Here is a 20150-nt window from a genome sequence, read left to right on the forward strand (position 1 = left end):
TTAAAACAAAAAAAAAAACAAAAAAAAATGTAACAGTAATTGTGTTTTCATTTACTGTTATGGCATTTCTGATGACGCAAAGCAAGGCTAGCTAATGAACGCCATGTCGGCTCAACTCGGCTCATCTCGGACGTTCGGCTGTTCGAGTTCCAAATATTTGTTCGGACAAAAATTTCTCGAATTTCTGGTCGAATACCGATTTGGTCGAAAGTCAAGGCGTTCGAGAACCGAGGTATCACTGTATTAAATAATTTTCGAATTAGATGTGACTAACGACGTGCGCAGCGAACAGGTCTCCAGATAAAGGGAAATAACTGTCGTTCTAGTGTACGAGTCTGACACAGTTGCGTCCCCTACTTGCTATAGCGGTGTCGTGATCGCCGCTGTCACAGCAACTGGGTTCCAGTAAAAAGTGAGGTCTCTAACACCACACTCCATCCCCAACGACTGAAAGGTCAGAGAGCAGCCTTCACCTTTCTCTTCACATAATTTTGAGTTCTATAAGTTCCCAACTATAATCCATCGCTACAAGAAGCCTACTTTTTGTCATCAGTTCCTTGTGGGATTTATGAAAAAAAATTGACTTTTCCCCAACTCTCAAGGCAATATAACCTATTATTTAAAAAAAAATATTTGAGGTTCATGTGTCATAACTTCCCTTGGGTTACACTTGTATCACAGACATCATTGAAAGTAAAACCGACTCCACGGCCACTAGACTTTTGATAAACCATGCCTGAGTCTATTATCAGAAATTTTTAAAGGGAAGAAGTAAAAATATTTTGGATTAAATTTTAATTGGGTTTTCGAGGCAGTCCTATCTATTTACTATCTTTCAGACCTAATGTTTTGTGTCAAATCTTGCAAAGAAAGGTCATAGGTGATGATAGCAAACGGTCGCATTTAACTCACCAAGGCTGTCTTTCACGATAATTCGCTCCTTTCACATTTGATAATTTAATTATTAGGGCCGTCTAACCTTATATTTAGTCCGTATTCATGGAGCAGGGGAAGGCTCAGTTGTAAAGAGCAGATGTGGTTAAAAGTAAAATCGAGAAATATTTGCGAGGCACTCGCAACCACGGAAGCAAGAAATCTTCATTTTATCTCGAGCAAACAATCTGGCTTAATGATTACAGTACCAGACTCTGCACTGAATGTAACTTAATTTCAATCAACGAACACAAGAGGACAACGGCCATCTGTAACGGACACTTTATTGTAAGTGGTTTTCACAACATTACATCAGTACATCGTTATGTCATTACACCCTGTCGTCAAGTTTTCTGACATCATCATCGCATGACAAAACTTCCAAAAGGGAGCAAGAAGACAACGGCTAAGTACTGTTGTATCGAAAAAAAGAATTACATTTTTTTTCGTCTTGTGGAATTCCTAACTTATGTTACAACTGAATATAGTGATCTCAATAACAGAAATTAATACAATGAACTTTTATGCTTTGTGGTAGTCGTAGATGTGAACGGTAGCTGTTTCCAGATTTATCTGGCTCTCTGTTCAAAACAATGATCAGCCTAGAAGATTATCTGTCTGCTAACGCGAATTCTGAAATTGTTGGATGCGGGTGCGTTTGTGCTCTGCTACACGGGTGGCTCATGTACTGACTTATCTCTGAGCATTTAAGCAAATAAAAACAAAACCAAAAAATCCCAAAAAACTCGTTGAATAGATTTTCAGTTACCGTTCCTCCTGTACCTGTTCTCTTACAAACCGAGACCAAAATTTCCGTCTGCTGATCATCCTTGTCGTATTCTCGAGTAATTAAATATCGTTTGGTATTCAACCAGTTCTGTCAGTAACTGAAAACTAGTCTGAAGCAAAGAAAATAAACCTTTCCCACTAACCCCCAAACATCAGAAAAGGCTTTATTGCCATTAACCTCCTGCCCTGCCAGGGCTCAAAATGTGATTTTTAGTGGTGGATGGATTCTTGTCTTCGGTAGGTTTGAGTAGAGTGGACAGAGGATGGGTTGGTTCTGGGTACGAATCCGAGTGCAGAATGACCTTCGTCTACCGCGCTTCTTCCATTCTCGTTCTCGCTGGACACGAGCTCATGGTGATTCGCCTTATAGGCTGGAAACTCCCTCTCCCCCCAAGTGACATCAGAGGTGTCTGGGGAGGAAGCATGCGATGTCATCCCCATATATTCTTTGCTTTCAATCGCCGCGCTGTCATCATCATCATTATCATCATCATGGTCAGGGGGGTCGGCCGAGAAGTCCCCATGGTGCTCGTAAGCAGAAGAAACTTCATCTTGCTCCGAATCGTGCCCCCTGGCAGCGTAGTGTGACAAGTGTTGTGGATGCTCTACCTGGTTGCTAGATGACGATATCGCCTCGAGGTTCTCTGCAGAGGAGTCATCAGGGTCATCATCGGATATATCGGAGCTGTCAATCGTCGTATCTGCCGATTCAGAAAGGGAATGACTGTCCCAGTTTGGGTGCGTGTCCACTACCTGGTTATAACCATTGCCACGATCGGCATGCTCAAGCCTAGCTTGTCTCCCATCACCTGACCCAATCGCATTGACGTAAGGATGCTCTTCGGAAGAAGCGCTAGCCATCGAACTGTGTCCGGAGTCGGGCAAGTCTACTAGATGACCGTCATTATCTTGCTTGTACATGTTCTTGTCGAGGCCAGCTTGTGAGTACGAGCTAAACTGAGTCGCATCCTCTCGCAGGGCGCTCTGATCTTCTGAGTGATGTGCTCCAACACCACCGTGTACAGCGTAGTACGGCTTATCGATGTTTGCGCTGTTTTCACCTTGAATCATCGATTCATCACTGTCTTCCTCTGAGCTTGAGCCATCCATTGCTTGCCATTCATGATTCGAATCTGAGTGGAGATACTCGTGTTCGTTCTGGGCCGCTCCGCTATGTCCATCCAGACTCTCGTCGCTGCTAAGGCTGGCGTCGTCCACATAACTATCGTGATGCGAGTTCGGTATAGCGGCTGCATAGCCATAGCGTCCGTTGGTATAGTATTTATTGACATCTAGTTCCTGTTGGTCACTGTTCTCACTATAACTACTCCTACTGTCTACTAGGTCATCATAATCTGATTCGTCGTCAGGAGACTCCCTGCTGGCCATATAACTGGCATGTTCGTTGTCATCAACAGACTCGTCTTCTTCGTCACTGGGGATGTGAGCACTTTCTTCGCTGTGGCTGTCACTAGATGTGTAATGGTAGGAATTAGCAGCTAGCGTTTTCCTGCTGTCAGGAACCCAGTGCTGAGCAGACGTGTCCTCAGGGTCACTGTCGTCCGGGTCATTATCTCCATCTGAGGACGATGTGTCGTCGGTCAGCGCTTCAACCGCGTCGCTCGCCTCGTCTTGAATGTACGGTTGATGGTCGTAACGATCGAAGTTGCTAATCGGACTACCAGAGCTGAGAGAATCACGATAAATTTCCGTCGCCTCGAAGTGTTCAGGGACTGATGCCCTATGAGCGAGATTGATTTCTTCTTTGTCTACGTTATCTGACCCGGAGGTGACCTGTTCCCCTTTCTCGGACTGTAACTTGCCTGTGTCGTGATCGTAAGTATACGACGAACTGTCGAGCGCTTCTTTTCGGGTGTTTCGAGCACTGGCAGCATGGAACTTGGACTCTTCGTGTGAGGCAGAGTCTGTCTCTGGTGGCGTTGGATTGTGCAGACGACTCATAACGTCGTCCCAAGCCTTCTCCTCATCGATATCGGTGTTCTTGTGAATAGCTAAGGCAGCAGCAAACAGGTTGTCCGTGTACACGTTGCTTCCCCCATGTCTCTCCTCCCCCCCGTGCGGCGAGTTCATGGAGCTCGCTTCAGGAGCCCCTTGGACGTAGGCTTCTTGGCTGGTACTGGAGTCTTTGTAGGGGACATTGCTTACATCGCCATAATTTTTATCAGATTTGTACGCCGGAAAGGCATTCGAGTTGGTCTCATGGTGATCAGTCATCTGTCCAGTACTCCTCTTTCTCCTTACTATTTTTTTTCCAGATTTCTCCTTAATGCGCGCATTCGCAACGGTTTGATGCTAAGGGGACGACCCTGTTGAGAACCATCTCCGGAAGTGGCGTCCTTGAGACCTGAGTTTCTTAGCTGTTGTGGAAAGCTTCCATCCTCCTCCGTGTCTTGACCCTGCAAGTTCCTGTCCGGTTTCTGTGTTTCCGTGGCGACATCTGCTCTTTCAGCAGCGGAAAATGGTCTCGAGTCCTCTTTCGTCCTCCTGGCTTTTGTCTGTGTGAGTGGCGCTGGCGTCCGTGGCATCGTGTCCTCTAGCTTCGACTTTTCTTTCAAAGATCGTTCCCTTGTCGGAGTCTTGCTGTCCTTTTCAGTAAGAACTTGAAGATTGGGGCCTCTGCCCCTGGCTTTGTCGTTTGCGTCTGATACCGTTGCTTCATTTTTCATTTCCGCTTCCTGGTTTACGTGCTCGCTGTTCTTCAGGATGGGTTCCAGGATTCTGCGATACCTAGGTTGGGAAGCTTCTATGATTTTTGTCAATTCGTCTTGGTCTTGCACAGGCAAGCGGACGCCCTCTTGTTTCCGGTCTGCGACATTCGCGTTCGAGTCTTGTTCCCTCTTGCTAAAGCTATGATCGACAGAAGCGCCATCAGTGACCCCAAAAGTCAAGGTGAGCAAGGAGAAACATGCCAGCAGAAGCATCTGCGACAAAAAAATAAATACCAAAAACCTCAAGCAGCTGTTCATCCTATCTCTGAGATATCTTAAGTAGTTAACATCTAAGAAAAACAAGGGTTTAGCAGGTAGATAAAATTTTAAAATTAGATTGTAGCTTGTAAAAGGTCGTCCTTTAACTCCCATGGTCCACCTACATTAATAAAATAAAATTAAGAATTTGTGTAAGAACAAAGTTTAGAGAAAGTAGAATAAGCGAGAAAAAAAATCAGCGAGCTAAGCAATTTTTTTCAGGTCAAGTCACGAGCCTTGTTTTTATCATTATTAATTTCAGGCTACCATTCCAAGAAAGTTTCTCTTTCAAATCCTGGTAAAGTGGTAAACCAATAAAAAGTAGTATTAGCTCGAGATCAGGTTTCGTGTAACTGAGAATAAAGCATGATGTACAGTCTTATCAACACCGGCATCTCTCATTTCTGTATCAAGTAAGACTAAATAACTTAAAGGCTAAGATAAACCTACTCCTAGAACATGACAAAAATACCAGCCTCTTCATCACTAAAGAAAGCCTGAAGTTTGACAGGCATGGTCCCAGGAAAGTGTTAGAAAATACTTTTAATATTGTCTTTTTAATGTACATCAATTGTGTAATATATATATATATTTTGAAAGTATAAGTGCAGTTGAGCTCGCCATTATAATATCAAAGAAATCTCAAATAGTTTTTTTTTTATTGTAGAGAATTGTCACCAAAAAAAAAAAAATTAGAAACATAAAACAGAAACACTACAATCAAAAAATTATATTAAAATTATCGCAGACATTACAAAACTGTTTAGTGAATGAAATATTAATGTGGCAGGCACACCGCGCGGTGAAAATTGCGAAGGAAAGACTCAGTCGACTTAGAGTACAAAAAAGCAAAACTAAAAACAAATAAAGAAAAAATGATGGTAAACAAGTTGTAGAATACAGTTCCAACATATCTTGTTACCTTCCTATAACCTGCTGTAGCCGCTGCCCTGTGCCGTTCAGGGATTTGAAAATAAGGCTTGGGCTGTGAAGACATCTTAAAGACTGTACCAGTCGGTGTGTTCCCATCGAACTCAACTGCCAAACCTAACAGTCGAGCTTGACTCATCGATAACAGTCGCAGCGATAACGACGTTGTGTGCGACGTCTGTTATCGCCGACGTCAAGAAATGACAACCTCCAACAGTTCTTTACACGTCACCTGTTGTCCCGATGTCGCAGTGGATGATGATGGCTGCGTGCAGATGCAGATTTTAACTTCATAAGGATGAACGACTTTTCTTGAAACGAATGGAAAAGTGGAGGTTGCTGCGATCTGAAATACTTACAAAACTCAGATTTTCAAAATTCCTCTATGGCAGCTTAGGTATAACAGTGTATAGCTTATGTTCATCAATTCTGAGCAATGAAAAAACAGTGCCTAGGTACCTATAGATACATTACTGGTCCGTCGTGTATAATGATAATTTATATACACAGATCTTTATAAAAGCTATAATAATAAAGAAGTCTGTAGTAATAAATTTTTTCTCAGCTGTTTTTAAACAGACAACAACAATAAAAAAAATTTCCATCATTGTACAAAAACTGAATCCAATACCCTCGACAAAATTTTTTAAAATAATTAAAAAATAATCTTAAATATTCTTAAGATATCTTTTAAAGTGTGTTAATAGTTTAAGCAATCTAGATAAAGGAAATGAAGGTCTCAGGGGCAGGAACTCTGACAGTACTGACGGGCGCTCTTTTTTTATATCTCCCTTACAAGCTTCTCATTACCACTTCTTTTTGGAGTGGGGTAAGTCCCCTGTGGTGCATGCGTGTGTGTGCGTGTGCGTGCGTGTGTGTGTGCGTGTGTGTATGTGAGTGTGTGCGAATGTGGCAGGGGGGATCGTATAACGTGTGAAATTCCTTACTTTCACACTAAAGCAGTGGCGAACTTATCCACCCATATTTTTACCCGTTGCCCTCCCACCTACAGACCACACCTGACATATCTGTTCACAGAGTACTTTCCCTGAATGATAATGGGAATTCATGAACGAGCAGCATCGGACTGTCTGTGCAGACCAATAATGATACACACATGAGGAACACTTACATGATAAGCATGGCAGAGAGTTGTCCGTGCACTAGAAAGTTCAGCACAGCAATTAAGTGGCCCACATGCTAAAAGCTTTTTTTTTCTTTTATGCTCACGCGGTACACACACTGGCACACACTCGCACACACGCGCGAACTACGCTTACAAGGGAAATAAGACATTTCCCTGACACACAACATTATCTTTATCTTGTAATCATCTTGTAACTAGCACTTGTTTTGCTTAGTTTATTTTTTACTCTTTTTTATTTTTGTATGTAAGCACATTTGTTAGTATCCCTGCAAGATGAAAAGCGTTTAAGGTAGGTTGTCATTCCAAAATACAAGCTGTCTTTGGTTTGTGGTCTTGGCGGTTCTACGCTCCAATTGTCTCATTCACTTATACCTCTGTCTTTCTCTTCCTTAAATAATAATAATTAGATTTGTAAAACAATTTGTGTGGAGTTATATCTCAATGGGCCGAGCACAAACGAATAAACAGCAATTAAATACTTAACTCATACAAATAAATTTGGTGTTACGTTTATACCAGTCTATTTGATAATGTTTTGAAAGGTCCACCTGAAATAAAATGTCGTTCAGTGAACTTAGTTAAGATATAAAAAAATTACTCAAACTAATAACTTGTGCATTTGGATTTTGTGCACAGAGGCCACACTAAACACTAAACACACTACACTGTACAGAGAATGCGAGTTACAGGCTCCCATTATCATTATTAACTGTCAAAAGATAAACTGATTCAAGGGACGTAAGCCATATAAAAATCGGTAGCGCGTGTTATCTCCCATTTCTGTGTGTTTACGTAGTTACGTTATCCGCAATCAAAGTTGTTTTCTCATTAAAGATATAAACAATTAAATATATAAAAAAAAGAGGAAAATAATCGCTCACTGTTTTAAATTATTAATTTGCCTGATTCTTTGTTTCATTTATCAATCCCGAGGAAACTTTTAGTTTACAAGTAAATCACACAGGAAAGTGGACCAGAACAATCAATGTCGTGGCAGGCGGAGAATAAGTCATTGCACACGTGACTGTTATTGCAGTGAAACATCGTTGATGAAACTGGAAACATTACTTTCATGTCTGTTGGTCTACTTGTATCCTGACATGAGATGACGGAAAGTGTGTGTGTGTGTGCGCGTGCGCGCGTTCTCTCTCTCTCCCACACACACACACATAAACAGTGTCTACTAAGACTTTCAGTTTCAAAGACTCCATTTATTGGCCAACAGTCAACTTAAAAACACTGACGAATATGTAAAACAATTACACGAAATCACCGAGAAGTCACCGGTAAAGAGCTGCAGTGACACTGGTCAAGACACATGATGCGACAAACAGAATGAGCTGTGACACTTGTCAAGACAAAATGACATGTCATGGCACCGGTCTGTACTTTTAATGTGCGAAACAAATTGCGTGACACTGGTCAAAATACAATGTGCGATAAACAGATGTCCTGACACTGGTCAAGACTGACAGTGCGACGGCAACAACAAGGCAAAGTTTGACAACCACCACCAGTGGTCTTAAACAACTACTTTCGTTACGAAGTTAACAAGTCTTTCTTTCGCCAAAATATACCATCCCGTGAATTCTGTACTAGAGGGCGAGGTTGTATTGGTTAGCTGTCTTGTGATTGAATACTTGGTCCACATCAGAGAAAAGTGCTTCCATCTCGAAGTAATACCTCATATGGAAAAGAAAGACGGACACAGAGCCCCATTGAATTCTGAACCATGGATCTTCTGGTTCTTACTACAGAGGTGATAAAGGGGGAGAGCTCTACACGCCGTAATCATTACTCTCTGCCAAACATTGCAAATTCTCCATCCTCAGTTATTACAATCCATTTTGCCATGACTTCCAAGCAGATCATCACGATCATTTTTTTTTCTGTTAACCTAGGTCCGAGAACGTTTTCCGAGATGGAGGCTGCCAAAGAAAACGTCCAACAAACAAGTCACTTCATTCCGTTCATTTTAAATGATCAGATTGATTCTTCTACTTAATTGATTGTTAAAGAAAATGGTCGAAGCCTGCAAACCACACAGCGGAAGAATCAATCAAGAGCAAGAGATGAAAGGAGAGAACTGAAGGAAAAGAGAGAAGTGGTGTGGCGGGCAAGACAGTACACGAGTACTAAAGATGGACCCTGCAGATCTCAGACATGATTTATGAAAACTGTGAAAGCTTTATGGAAGAAGGAGAAAAAGGAGGCATTACCTCTAAAATGATGAGACATTTTACACCAAGGCTTTTCTTTGTACCATCGGGGACGAAGATTCCAGAGCTGGTGAAGCCAAACTAGATTGCTCGTAACCCTCCGAATGGAAAGAATATTTCGTATCAATCGATGCAAATACTAAACTGTCAGGAAAACGCTGTGTCTCAGTAAAAAAGAAGTTTTTTTGTTAAAAAAAATTAAAGAAAATGAAGATTTTCCAAGGGAAGTGAAAGACGCATACACGCAGTAAAGGGAGAACGAAAATAGAGGATGAAAAATTCCGATGGAGGCAGTACACATGGTGATGTAGAAAGACAGGAGCAAAGCACAGAAGAAGAGTAGGAGAAGAAGGGTTAGTAAAAGCACGTATTCTATTGTACTTCTGTCAGCCCGACAGTTCCACGTCCCAAGTGTCCTTCCATATGCAATAAACACAATTTAATTGTTTACTGTTTATTTTCTACTCTATTTTTTATGCTGCTTGTGCGATTGTTATGTCTGAAGATTCAGGTGTTCGTGTGTAATTTTCCCTATATCAATGCCTTTTATGTATACCGGATTATTTAGTTCAGCCATATGTTCATCCCAAGATGAAAAATCTTATGGAACACTCCATGAAAACGATACACTGATTTGAAAACAAGACGTGATTTGTCTACCAACCTCCTGCCCAAACCTCTCTAAAAAAATAAATAAATATAAACAAAATAATAATAATAATAATAATAAAAATAAAAACTATTTTGAAGATCAGTTTGATCACAGACAGGTAAAAATACTTTTAAGCTTGCGCTTATGGCGCTACACGAAACATTGTGTTGTGTTGTCCACAAAACTTACAAAGATAATCCAAGATTCATAACTATTGTAGACAAAGCGCGTTTGAAATATCTTTCAACGATAAACAAAAACAAGGAAACGAATGGAAAGATAACAAAAATAAAATAACATAAAAACAAAGATTAAAATCGCACAAATTATTTCTCTAAATTACACAAACTTTTATCATTATTTCATGAAATTTATCAGTGCACCTATGCGTGCGCGTGCGTGTACGTGCATATATATATGCACATAATAACTCATTCTTTATCTTGGCTAGGGTTTATTTCCTTTTCGTGATTTAAAAGTGTAAAATTGCTATAAAAGAACTTTTTCATGATTACAGAGGTTGAAGCCGCATATTAAAGTTCCCTTCCGAGAATTCAACTTTTTTGAAAAGCCTTTTGATTGATATCTTTTCATGGATTAGACATCACAAAAAAAGCAGAAAGAACAAAATTCTTTGAACAGAGTTGAACTAGTAAGGACAGCAAATGTGAACCCAGCAGCCATGCCTTGGTCTCTAGAAACCTGTGTTCAAGTGTAGTTGGACTGCGTCTGAAGTGGAGCCAACAGGAAAAGGGGTTGAAAGAAAGGACACTACCCGAGGCGATGTGGACGAGGGTTAGATATCTAGGGCACGAGAAGTGAGATGTCCCGCTGTGCACAGCTGTCTGCTGCATGGTGACAGGTAGGAGTGATAGTGGTGAAAAGTATTCATCCAATGATATAGATGTCCTCAATACTTAAGCATGCCACACACACACACCCTGTCACACTCACAACTAAATAGAGGCTCAAGCAAGCAAACATACACATACACACTTCAGTTATATCTACTAACATCATCCAGAAAAAGCTACTTTTTGTCCAGTAGAACAGAAAAATGCAGCAGGGTCTTAAAACATTTTAAAAGCCTTTTCTTCAGGTTCTTGAAAATATTTAAGAATATCAAAATACAAGCGAAAAAAATAGTAAGATAAAAATGGTCTAGCCAGACAAGCGTGAATGCGGTACAGGTGGGAGGGGCGAGCGGAGGGTGTGAGTGTTTGAAAGGAAGGAGAAATGACAAACAAACAAGCGTACCGCAAAGAAAAGGACACACTACTCATTTCGAAGAGTTTCTACTGATTCTCTCCCTTCCCCCAATACTACTTCCTACCCATCCAACGTCCAGCTGCGAGCCAGTGTCTTCCCTTGTCTCCCTTGCCCCGACATACCACGTGATTTCGTCGCCAAAACACTAGTCACTGCTGTTAAGATGTTCGCAAACAAACACAGCGACACCCTTTCCCATTCAAAGAACAAACAAACAAACAAACAAACTCACTGCAACCATTCGGCAGGCAACTGCTTGTTAGCTAATCAACAATCTACACAGCCTCGGTTTGGGCTTAAAAATGGTTTCCAGGCCTGGATGAATCTGAGGCGGCGACAGCTGATGACGACTTAAAATAAAAAGCTCAACCTTCCCCTACTTCCAGCTTTGTAGCCCTTTCTGACTAATGAGAAAATTCATTCCGCCGTCCATTACTTTTTCGTTTTTAGTCACCTCTTCGCGCAACACGGGCAGTGTAATCGGTTTATGAGGGTCTAGTGTCCCAGTTTACGACAGTCTCGTGACCCAGTTGACCACAGTCTCGCGACCCAGTTGACGACAGTCTCGTGATCCAGTTTACGGCAACTCTTGAGACGATGGTTATGACAAAGGCCTGTCTATGGCAGACAAGATCGAAGCAAAACTTTTCGCTGTAAAGGGGCTATACGATGGAGATGTGATGTGGGGATGGGACGAGGAGCTACGAAGTAGTAGAAGCACTCGCCAAACTAACCATGGAGCCACGAGTTACCAGTTCTAGAAGGTTCTTCAGTGAAGCAGAGTACCATTCCTTTTAAGAACAAATACAAAACATGAGCCATCCTGTTCCGTCTTCGATAAATAACTAAAGAAATAAAACAAGAATCACTTATGGGGTTGATTTTTTTTAAAAGTAAGAGGGAAAAGACTTTATTCGATTCCCGTATACTTCTGTAACAGGCTTAAGGCGCTCGGATGTATGTATACTTGAATGTAATGCAAATTTTATTAAAGAGTACAAAAGAAGTACAGCGGAACCACACATTTTTTATGTAAATTAAATATAAGACAATCTTTCAATTGTACGAATCAATGCTTTCAGACTGACGGTTTAATTGGTGCGAACATTGAAGTCCTGTGCCAAACACAATAGGTCAATTTAGGTGATTAAAGTTTGAATATGAAATGAACCATCACAACGAGAAAAGCAAAGAAAAAGAACTGTAATGTGCAATGCAACTCTTATGGATGGTTGATGTAAATGTAAGACCTCCCAATACTTTCAATAATCTGAAATGTTTTTCTATCCCAAAACACAGAAATGGACTTTGTTGAAAATACTAAAATTATCTTTGGTGGGTTTTTTTTATACATTTGTTTTAAAAATAACAGTGTGTCCTCATTTCAGTTTATTGGGAAACGGTGAATAGAGTTCTGTAAGTCACAGTTATACACAGCTTCACATTGTACACATTGTCTAGTGATCACAGTTGCACACAATGTCCATCTTGTGATCACAGCTGCACGCAGTGTCCACCTTGGGATAGCCCCATGTAAAGTATATCATCACACGGGCCGGTAGTGTGTTTGGACATTTTTCCGCCAGGGACAGTGTCCTCCGCGTTCTTGTCGGCGATGGACGAACAGTCTTTACCGGTCAGGTGCGAACCCCCGTTGGAGGTGACCTTACTCCAGTCATTACAAACATGATTGTCCTGCACGCGCGCGGCTACCCCAGCATGTGAAGGGAGGATCTTCTCGCTGACTACCCCTTGCTCCTCCGCGCCATCTGCCACCATCGCCGCTTTGCCGCCGCGAAGCAGTGCGGTCCGCTCCGCGTCGTCGCCTGCCGCCTTCTCTGCCGCCGCGTCGCCGCCGGGTGCCTCGCGGAGAACCGGTTGACGCGGTCGTCCTGGTTGTGGTTTGGTGTAGACTGGTTTCAGTTGGATGAACACGCCTTCTTGTCCCCCGCCTTCCAGGCCTTCAGCGCGTTCTTCTTCTGCTGCTTGCCCTCCGGAGACACGCACAGCAGCGACACGAGCTGTTCCTCCTTCTGGCCGTGCTGACGATGACGTTGATGAGAAGGCTGATGATGACTGCAGTTGGAGCTTCCACGACCCGAGGGTTTGCCGCTGGCGACGATGTTGGCACGAACGATGCTGTGGGAGCCGTCGGAGGAGGCGGCCTCGCTGAGGGCAAGGTCGTCGGCGTTGCGAACTTCCGTTACGGAATGACGTAGCGATGACGTGAACGCGGCGGAAGTGCCGCGCGTGAGAGAGTCGCGGTAGCGCAGTAACCTGTGGAAGACAAGGGAGAGACTGAAAGTCGGGGATCGTCAGTCACCGTATTTGCAGCTCGCTTCTGACCTGAATACCTCTGGTTCGTTTCTCGAAAAGGAGAAAAGAATTCAATCAAGCGGTTAGTATAAAGATTAAAAAAAGGTAAAATAAAGATAAAAATAAAGGTAAAAGGTAACTTTTTAAACATTGTGTGGTTCAACAAGCCAGTTCAAAGGGTAACTGGAAATGTTTCAAGAAAAAAAAACACCACACACAGAGTGAGAGACCCGAAGGTTGTGTGGTGCAAACAAGATCATTCTTTAATTACTCCAAATCTGGGCCACAACTTCTGAAAGATTTGTTTTTCGCTTTTTTAAAAATTTGTTTCTGTGAAATCTTGTCGCGTGCTGTCTAGCTTGAGATGCTAAACATAGTTCAAAAACATCTGTTATCGGTCTTCAAGAAACTGGAAACACACACAAACACTCGTGTTATCGTCTTCCTGACCTCAAGCCCATTGGTCGGTAGTGTCACGTGCCTTTCTGAGTGCAGCGTGGTTAGACTGGTTCTCGCACTCAGTGACCCTCTCCCCCCCTACACACACACACACCCCTCTCCCGACAGACACACATTTTAACAACTACCGGGTACTGTGGTTGTTGATGTCGCGAAAAGACCACGAAGACCATCAGATGTCAAGACGAGGCTCTCCTCCTCGCTCCCTGGAGAGATCTCGGCCTCGGTCAAGTTTCAAACTTGTCAAAACACGTCAACAGTTACTAAAAATACATGAACTTTCACCGACATTCCTGCCATGGATTCTTGCGTAGCTGAACACGGAAGATGCCGAAGGAACGAAAAATCTAATTTTAACGAATATTGGGAATATTATGAGAATTAGGAAGTAAACATCATTTCGGAAAAAAACAAATTTTTTTTTTCACCTGCTTTGAAACCTCTCATGTTTTGAAGCCATAGTTTCTCTTGAATCTTGCCTCTTGCCAATTTTTTTGGTCATCTTGATGACAGCGTGGCCTTGGACGTACCCCCTCCTGAAGAAATTACACTTTTTTTCTTCTGCCGACCGTTTTGGTTTATATCTCCGTATTATACGATCTTGTTTTCCAAATTTGTTATAACACTAACAATAGAAATGGTGTAGCTGGTCTTGTCAGGATTTTGTTTTGTTCCTCATTCCTTCATTCTGTAGAGAATGTTGTTTACAATGTGTAATATTCGTTAGAACATCTAATGTCTATTTTGGTCAACGAAGACGACAAGAGTGGATGTACTTTTAAGACTTCTAAAACTTCCTCTAAACAAAAGTCTGTGGTTACTGAAGGATGTTCTAAATGGCTCGAGGGCAACAACTCTCAATCTTCTTTCATCTTTTTCCCTCGTAGATGTGCGTCTGGTGTTGATGTATGTTTCGATTACGTCACTTGATAGCTTCCGGATTCTCTGCGCCTGCGCCGCGTAGCTTTTGTTTACAGACCACTTTCTTGATGTGGATGTCAACAGCATAGACTGAACTCTCTGACCTCTCTGCTATAATTGCTCCATGCATTCTCTCGTCTGTTGATGTAGTTGCTATGCCACTAACCGTTGTGAGAGCCGCAGTTGACAGTCGTGTCTCTGTCGGTGGTGGACAATGCGACCCTATACTCAGTCCTCCGCTAACTTCATGTGTTCCCTCATCCTGTCCTGACATGATTCCTGTCCAGGTTTTTCCAATATTTTTAGTTCTAAATTATCCATAATTTACCCATTACCCACCCATAAAAGTCTTGGTACCTGTTTGTGAGCCGGCAGCAGATAAAACCACTCAGAATCTTCTTGAAGGAGCGGCGAAACTTCTTGCTCATGCCGTGTAGATGAAGGGGTTGATGCAGCTGTTGACGAAGCCGCACAAGTGCACAGTCAGCATGGTGAAGAGGAAGTTGCGCTCGCGCAGGAAGCTTTGGCCGCTGATGCTCTGGATCTGGGTGACCAGCGACGACAGGTAGAGAGGCGACCACGACACGATGAAGGCCACGGCGATGACGATGACCATTCGAGCCACCTGTGGACATCAAGAGGTGAGAGTGAGAGACGAGAACACTTTCACGTGGTCACTTTCGAAACATAACCCTTTCACACACAGACACACCTTCCCTCGTCTTCTTATTCATTTTTCTCTTTCTCTGTCTGTCTATCTCTCGCTGTCGTTCTCACCCTCCCCTTCCTTCCATAGAAATTGTCAGGGTTAACGGCTGGGGTCAACCTTTGATGAGGCGCTAACCAGCACAAAATCCCGAACGTGTAAGTGCCGAAAGGAAGAATAGCAGATAGACAATAGTAAGGAAGGGTAGTAGGAATGAAATACATAAGACTGATGAAAAAAACGATTCAACAAATAAAAGAATAACAATAAAAATGAACGAACGAAGAGAAAAAGAATAAAGGAAAGAATGAATAAACGAAAGTATAAAGAAAAAGAAATAAAGCAAGAATAAATACATGAACAAAGTAAATAAGGAGGGTTAGAAAATAAATAAAGCAAAGAGAAAAAAAATCAAAGAACAAATGAATTGAAAAAAGGACCTAATAAAAAAAAGCGTGAATTTCAGAACGAAAGAAAGATGTAGGCATTGAAAAGATTGCACTCTCAAGTACATAGAAAAGCAGGACCTGCCTCCTTCCTTCCTTCGTTAGTTGGTTCGTTAAGTAGGAAAATGTTTCTACCTTGAGGTTAGGGTTAGGGTCGCTAATGTTGGTTTCGTTGAAGGCGCATGTATCGTTATTCCTCCTAAATCTACAGATCGCGAGAGAAACCCTTCCCAGCGTGCCTTTCTCTTGTTCTCCTCGTGACGTCGTCCCGTTTCCTTGCGCGAGACGGGCGGCCAGCGGCGCACGGCGATTGGCTGCAGAAGGCAGACGGCGATGCGCACGCACGTGGCTAAGATGACGAGCATGGGAAGGAGGTACATGATCAAGAACAGGAAGACGAAAAACCCTCGACGAAAGCGGTCCGTGGTGCCTGCTCCGTACATCAGTTCGTCGATCTCGTCAAACCTGGCAGACAGAAGAAACTATATGAGCATTATGAGTGTTTGTTTGTTTGTTTGTTTGTTTGTTTGTTTGTTTGTTTGGGAGGGATCATTTGTACAGGGTCCTATACTGTATACCAAAATACAAAAAATAAATAACTAAAAATACAACGTATTCCTTGTAGTCAAGGTCCCTTCAAAGTAAAGGGGTGGCCCGATGGCGCAACGGTTAGTGCCTGTGAGGGTTGGCTGTCCTGGGTTCAGCTCTCGTCTTGGGCATATTGTTCTTTCTCTGCGTGTGACATCTATTTACAGGGCTGGCTGCCTTGCTGTGATATACCCTTAGTTGCTGGCTCGGCATAAAACACCAATTCCCCGTTTCCATTTCCCCTCGTTATCGGGTTTCCTCTAAATCTCCTTCCTCCCACAAACCTTCACGCTAAATAGTTTTACTTCAATGCCGATGAGATTGAGGTCAGACAAAAGACTACCTCAAAGTGAAGAGTTTCCGAACACCGCCCACTCGAGGCAAGGTGCATGTCGATTAGAAAGCCTGTGGCGGAACTTCCACAAAGTCCGACCAGCCGGCGTTTAAAGCAAAGTTTTAATTACTTTTTCACGGAAAGGAAGTAAACCGAGATTTTAAGTTTGAAGAAGAAGTTTTCAGCAAACAAGGTCAGGTGTCTGAAGAAGAAGCTTTTAAAAAAATGATTATCAAAGGAAGTTCGCTCAAGCAAGCACGTCAGCAGGTGACACGTGATGACATGATGGTCAGGTTGACATCGATGAGAGAAAAATAGATTGACCTTTATTATAACAAAACAGTCGATGATAGGTAAAGGTTAAAGTAGGGGTGGGAATATTTTACCTGAGTGATGAATGAAAAGGAAAAATAAGAAAGAGGAACGGGTTTGTTGCCATGGAGATCCTGGCCCACAATTGACCCTCAGGAATTTTTTTGAATCTGGGAAAGTAACCGTCGTTGCTAAGGACGATACCTGTTCCCTCACATCAGTCGTGCTCCTCTGTGGACGGAACTACTCAGCTTGCTTGCTCCGTGTCATCAAGGCGTCTAGCCCCTCGCCATCATCAGTAGGTCCTGGGCTTTGAGCTCGATGGAATGCTAATACGTCCTTTGATACTACAACTGTCGGCGCCTGGTCCGATCTGTCGACTTGTCTGGAACCCACGACGGAAAGAGAGTCGTGCATTCGCTTTTTATATTTCCTTCAGCCATTCCCTCGAGCGTTTGATTTACCGCCACAAATTCTGTCTGCTGCCCCAAAGCCTCTTGATGTTGCGCAACTGCTCACAAATTCATCATAATTTGTCGCAGAAGGCAGAAGGAGAAGTTGACACTGGCACGCACTATTTCAATCTTATTTATGTTCACCTCTTAGCTAGCAACCTAAAAATAAAATGGCTTTTTAATATTTGAGTGGCGTTTGAGTCCTAGAGCTTCCAGTCTTAATCAGTAGTCTGTCCATTTTTTTTTTTCTTTTTAATCCAAGCTTCGTATGCCTTTATCATTCATGAATGTTGAGCCTAAAAAGCAAATTCAAGGTGCGCTGATGGTATATTGGTTTATCACGAAATGTACACCTTGTATGTTCTCCTTGCAATAACTTCTTTGTTTTTTGTTGCGGAAATGAAAATAAATTCGAATCTTTCAAGTGTTTAAAGTTGTTACATAAACAATCCAACCCCACGACAATATTTTGTGCATTGAAATTATGGAATATCTTAGCAGTGGGTTCTCCATTATTTTTCTTTCATATGAAGAGATTCGTTTATGAATGAATGCTTCATTGGCCCTAGAAACGCCTTTGTCATCAAAATCCATTATCTTCAATTTGTATCGGAACGCCGGTGAAGAAAGGTCAGCTAGAAAAAAAAATTTTTGTTGGTATTTCCTTGTAGAACGTACAATGGACAACTGTTCCATTCACGATGAAGTTGTCTCAAAACGAGCGCCACCCCATCTGTGAGATGTGAGTAGTGGTGTATATGTAGCGAATTCATGACTTTCTTGTACTGAGAAAATATTTTGTGAGGAAGCACCGACATCAATTTTCCTTAGTTTGGCCCAAACCCCACATTCACTCCCGGCATCAAAAGGCATCAGAAGAACGAAAATAGAGTTAATTTTGAACTGCCAAAGGCGTGTTTATCTCCGTCTTCCGAGGTCCAAAATGGACCGTTGGAGCTTATGGTTCACAGATGATGCCTGGAGCGAACGAATTTTTCAAATCTTGGTCGCTGTTGTTAGATCCTCCCTCGTCCTTTACATATTCAGGTTTTTTTTAAAAAAAGAAAGTTGAAGGCAGATCATATAGACCAGTCTGTAGTGCAAGCTTCTGCTCGCTAAGTCGATGTAATTATATTCGTGAATCATCACTTCAGAATGACTACAAAAACATTAAAGGGGGAGTAATTTCTGGCTGGTACCAGAGATGCAGGTAATCATTGTCATAGAAACAACAACAACAACAACAACAACAACAACAACAACAACAACAACAAAAATTAACTTAGAATTATTTGACAAGTCTATTATACTTTCTGCAGCCAATTTTCCTACAATTCTTCACTGATAAAATCAACAAAGTTAGTTTGGAGCCTAAATCTTTCTCCGCCATATTCCACCCGTTAAATAATGACCACTGGTGAGACTTGGAAATAAACTCAAAGGTCCACCTGCCCGTTGACACCTCGAGCTTTGGGATGGGGAAAATAATTGATGACAAAGTTTACATCGACTGCATCGTCTTCTGAACTTCGTCGATGGGATAGAACTGGTCTTAGCTGGTCCGCCAAAAAAAAAAACACCTAGAGGCATGAGAAAAGTACCCAGAACTTCCTTCTTTTACTCATCCCCTCCAAAAAAAAAAAAACTTCTTGTCTTTCATCTAGACTTAGCAGACGACAGCAATGACCTTGTCTGGCGGGAGGATTTCTGCGAGACGGTGACAGGAATGAAAATTATAATCTTAAAAATGGAAGACAAAGAGCTTCACATTTCAAACGAAAGGCGGCAGTCACAAAGCTCTGACTGTGATAAACGGTCTTCGGTGGAATGCCAGGGAAATGACAAAAAAAGACATAGATAGGAGACACATTTATTTTACTTGCAAACCCATCTGCACACACCACCTGGATTTGGGTTTTCAAAGCACGTTCCTTGTGAAACCTTATGTTTTTTGCACCCTGATGATCCTCGCCATTTTTTTATGGTCCGAAGGGAGTGGAGGTGTGAGTGGGCTGGGTTTTTTCTTTGGTAATCATTTCCTTTTGCTCGCTACTTTACCTTCTTCAACCCTCAGGTAGAGACTAAAATTAATCGTTAAACAGAACATATACACGTGGTATCACACTTGGGTCAACTGGGGAAAGTAAGCTGCGCCCACACTGGTATCGAACCGGCAAGTCCGCGAACCTTAAAGTTCAGGCGCCGGCGCTCTAACCAACAGGCTCCCGCTTGACTTTATGTGCATTTACATGTGCAGGATGTTTAATGTATTCACATAATTTTACCTTGTCCCCAGGTGGCAGCACCTCACCTGTCGTTGCAGATCTGTCTGGAGACGGAACCCATGTCGCTGCTGATGACGAATGGATATGAGCGGGAGAAGGTGTAAGGGGAGGCCAAGATAACGGGTATGGCCCACGTGGCTGCCAGAATCTTCTTGGTCCTGGACTTGCTGCTGAACTTCATGGCCGACAGGGGGTGGACGATAGCGTAGTACCTGCAAATACACACACGAGAAGACAAGATATTGAATCACGTGACTGGAGTTGTTGGCTAAGATGTGGGTTGGACTTCAAATCAAGGTTTCGAGCAACATTACCAAGACCGGTCAAGCCTATAACTTTAACCTCTGTCCACGTACAGTAACGTGTGAACATAACGGTTTACCGTGTCTGAGACCTCAAACT

General features: G+C 42.4%; 2 protein-coding genes across 2 annotated transcripts in view; both read right to left on the reverse strand.

Annotated features, from left to right (window-relative positions):
- Positions 1–1197: 1197 nt before the first annotated feature.
- Positions 1198–5789, reverse strand: LOC112570808 (dentin sialophosphoprotein-like). The gene is made up of 2 exons (XM_025249438.1): positions 5632–5789; positions 1198–4664 (listed from the first exon to the last, which is right to left on the reverse strand). Exon 2 carries the CDS (start codon positions 3955–3957, stop codon positions 1933–1935), a length of 2025 nt encoding a protein of 674 aa, XP_025105223.1. The 5' UTR covers positions 3958–4664; positions 5632–5789; the 3' UTR covers positions 1198–1932.
- Positions 5790–12845: 7056 nt separating this feature from the next.
- LOC112570351 (QRFP-like peptide receptor) overlaps positions 12846–20150 on the reverse strand; it is an 89674-nt gene continuing 82369 nt past the window's right edge. The window contains 5 exon segments of the mRNA XM_025248750.1: positions 12846–13203; positions 14980–15052; positions 15055–15247; positions 16014–16239; positions 19775–19960. Coding sequence (XP_025104535.1) covers positions 12846–13203; positions 14980–15052; positions 15055–15247; positions 16014–16239; positions 19775–19960 — 1036 coding nt within the window.

Source organism: Pomacea canaliculata, linkage group LG8, assembly GCF_003073045.1.
Source record: "Pomacea canaliculata isolate SZHN2017 linkage group LG8, ASM307304v1, whole genome shotgun sequence".
Taxonomy (NCBI): domain Eukaryota; kingdom Metazoa; phylum Mollusca; class Gastropoda; order Architaenioglossa; family Ampullariidae; genus Pomacea; species Pomacea canaliculata.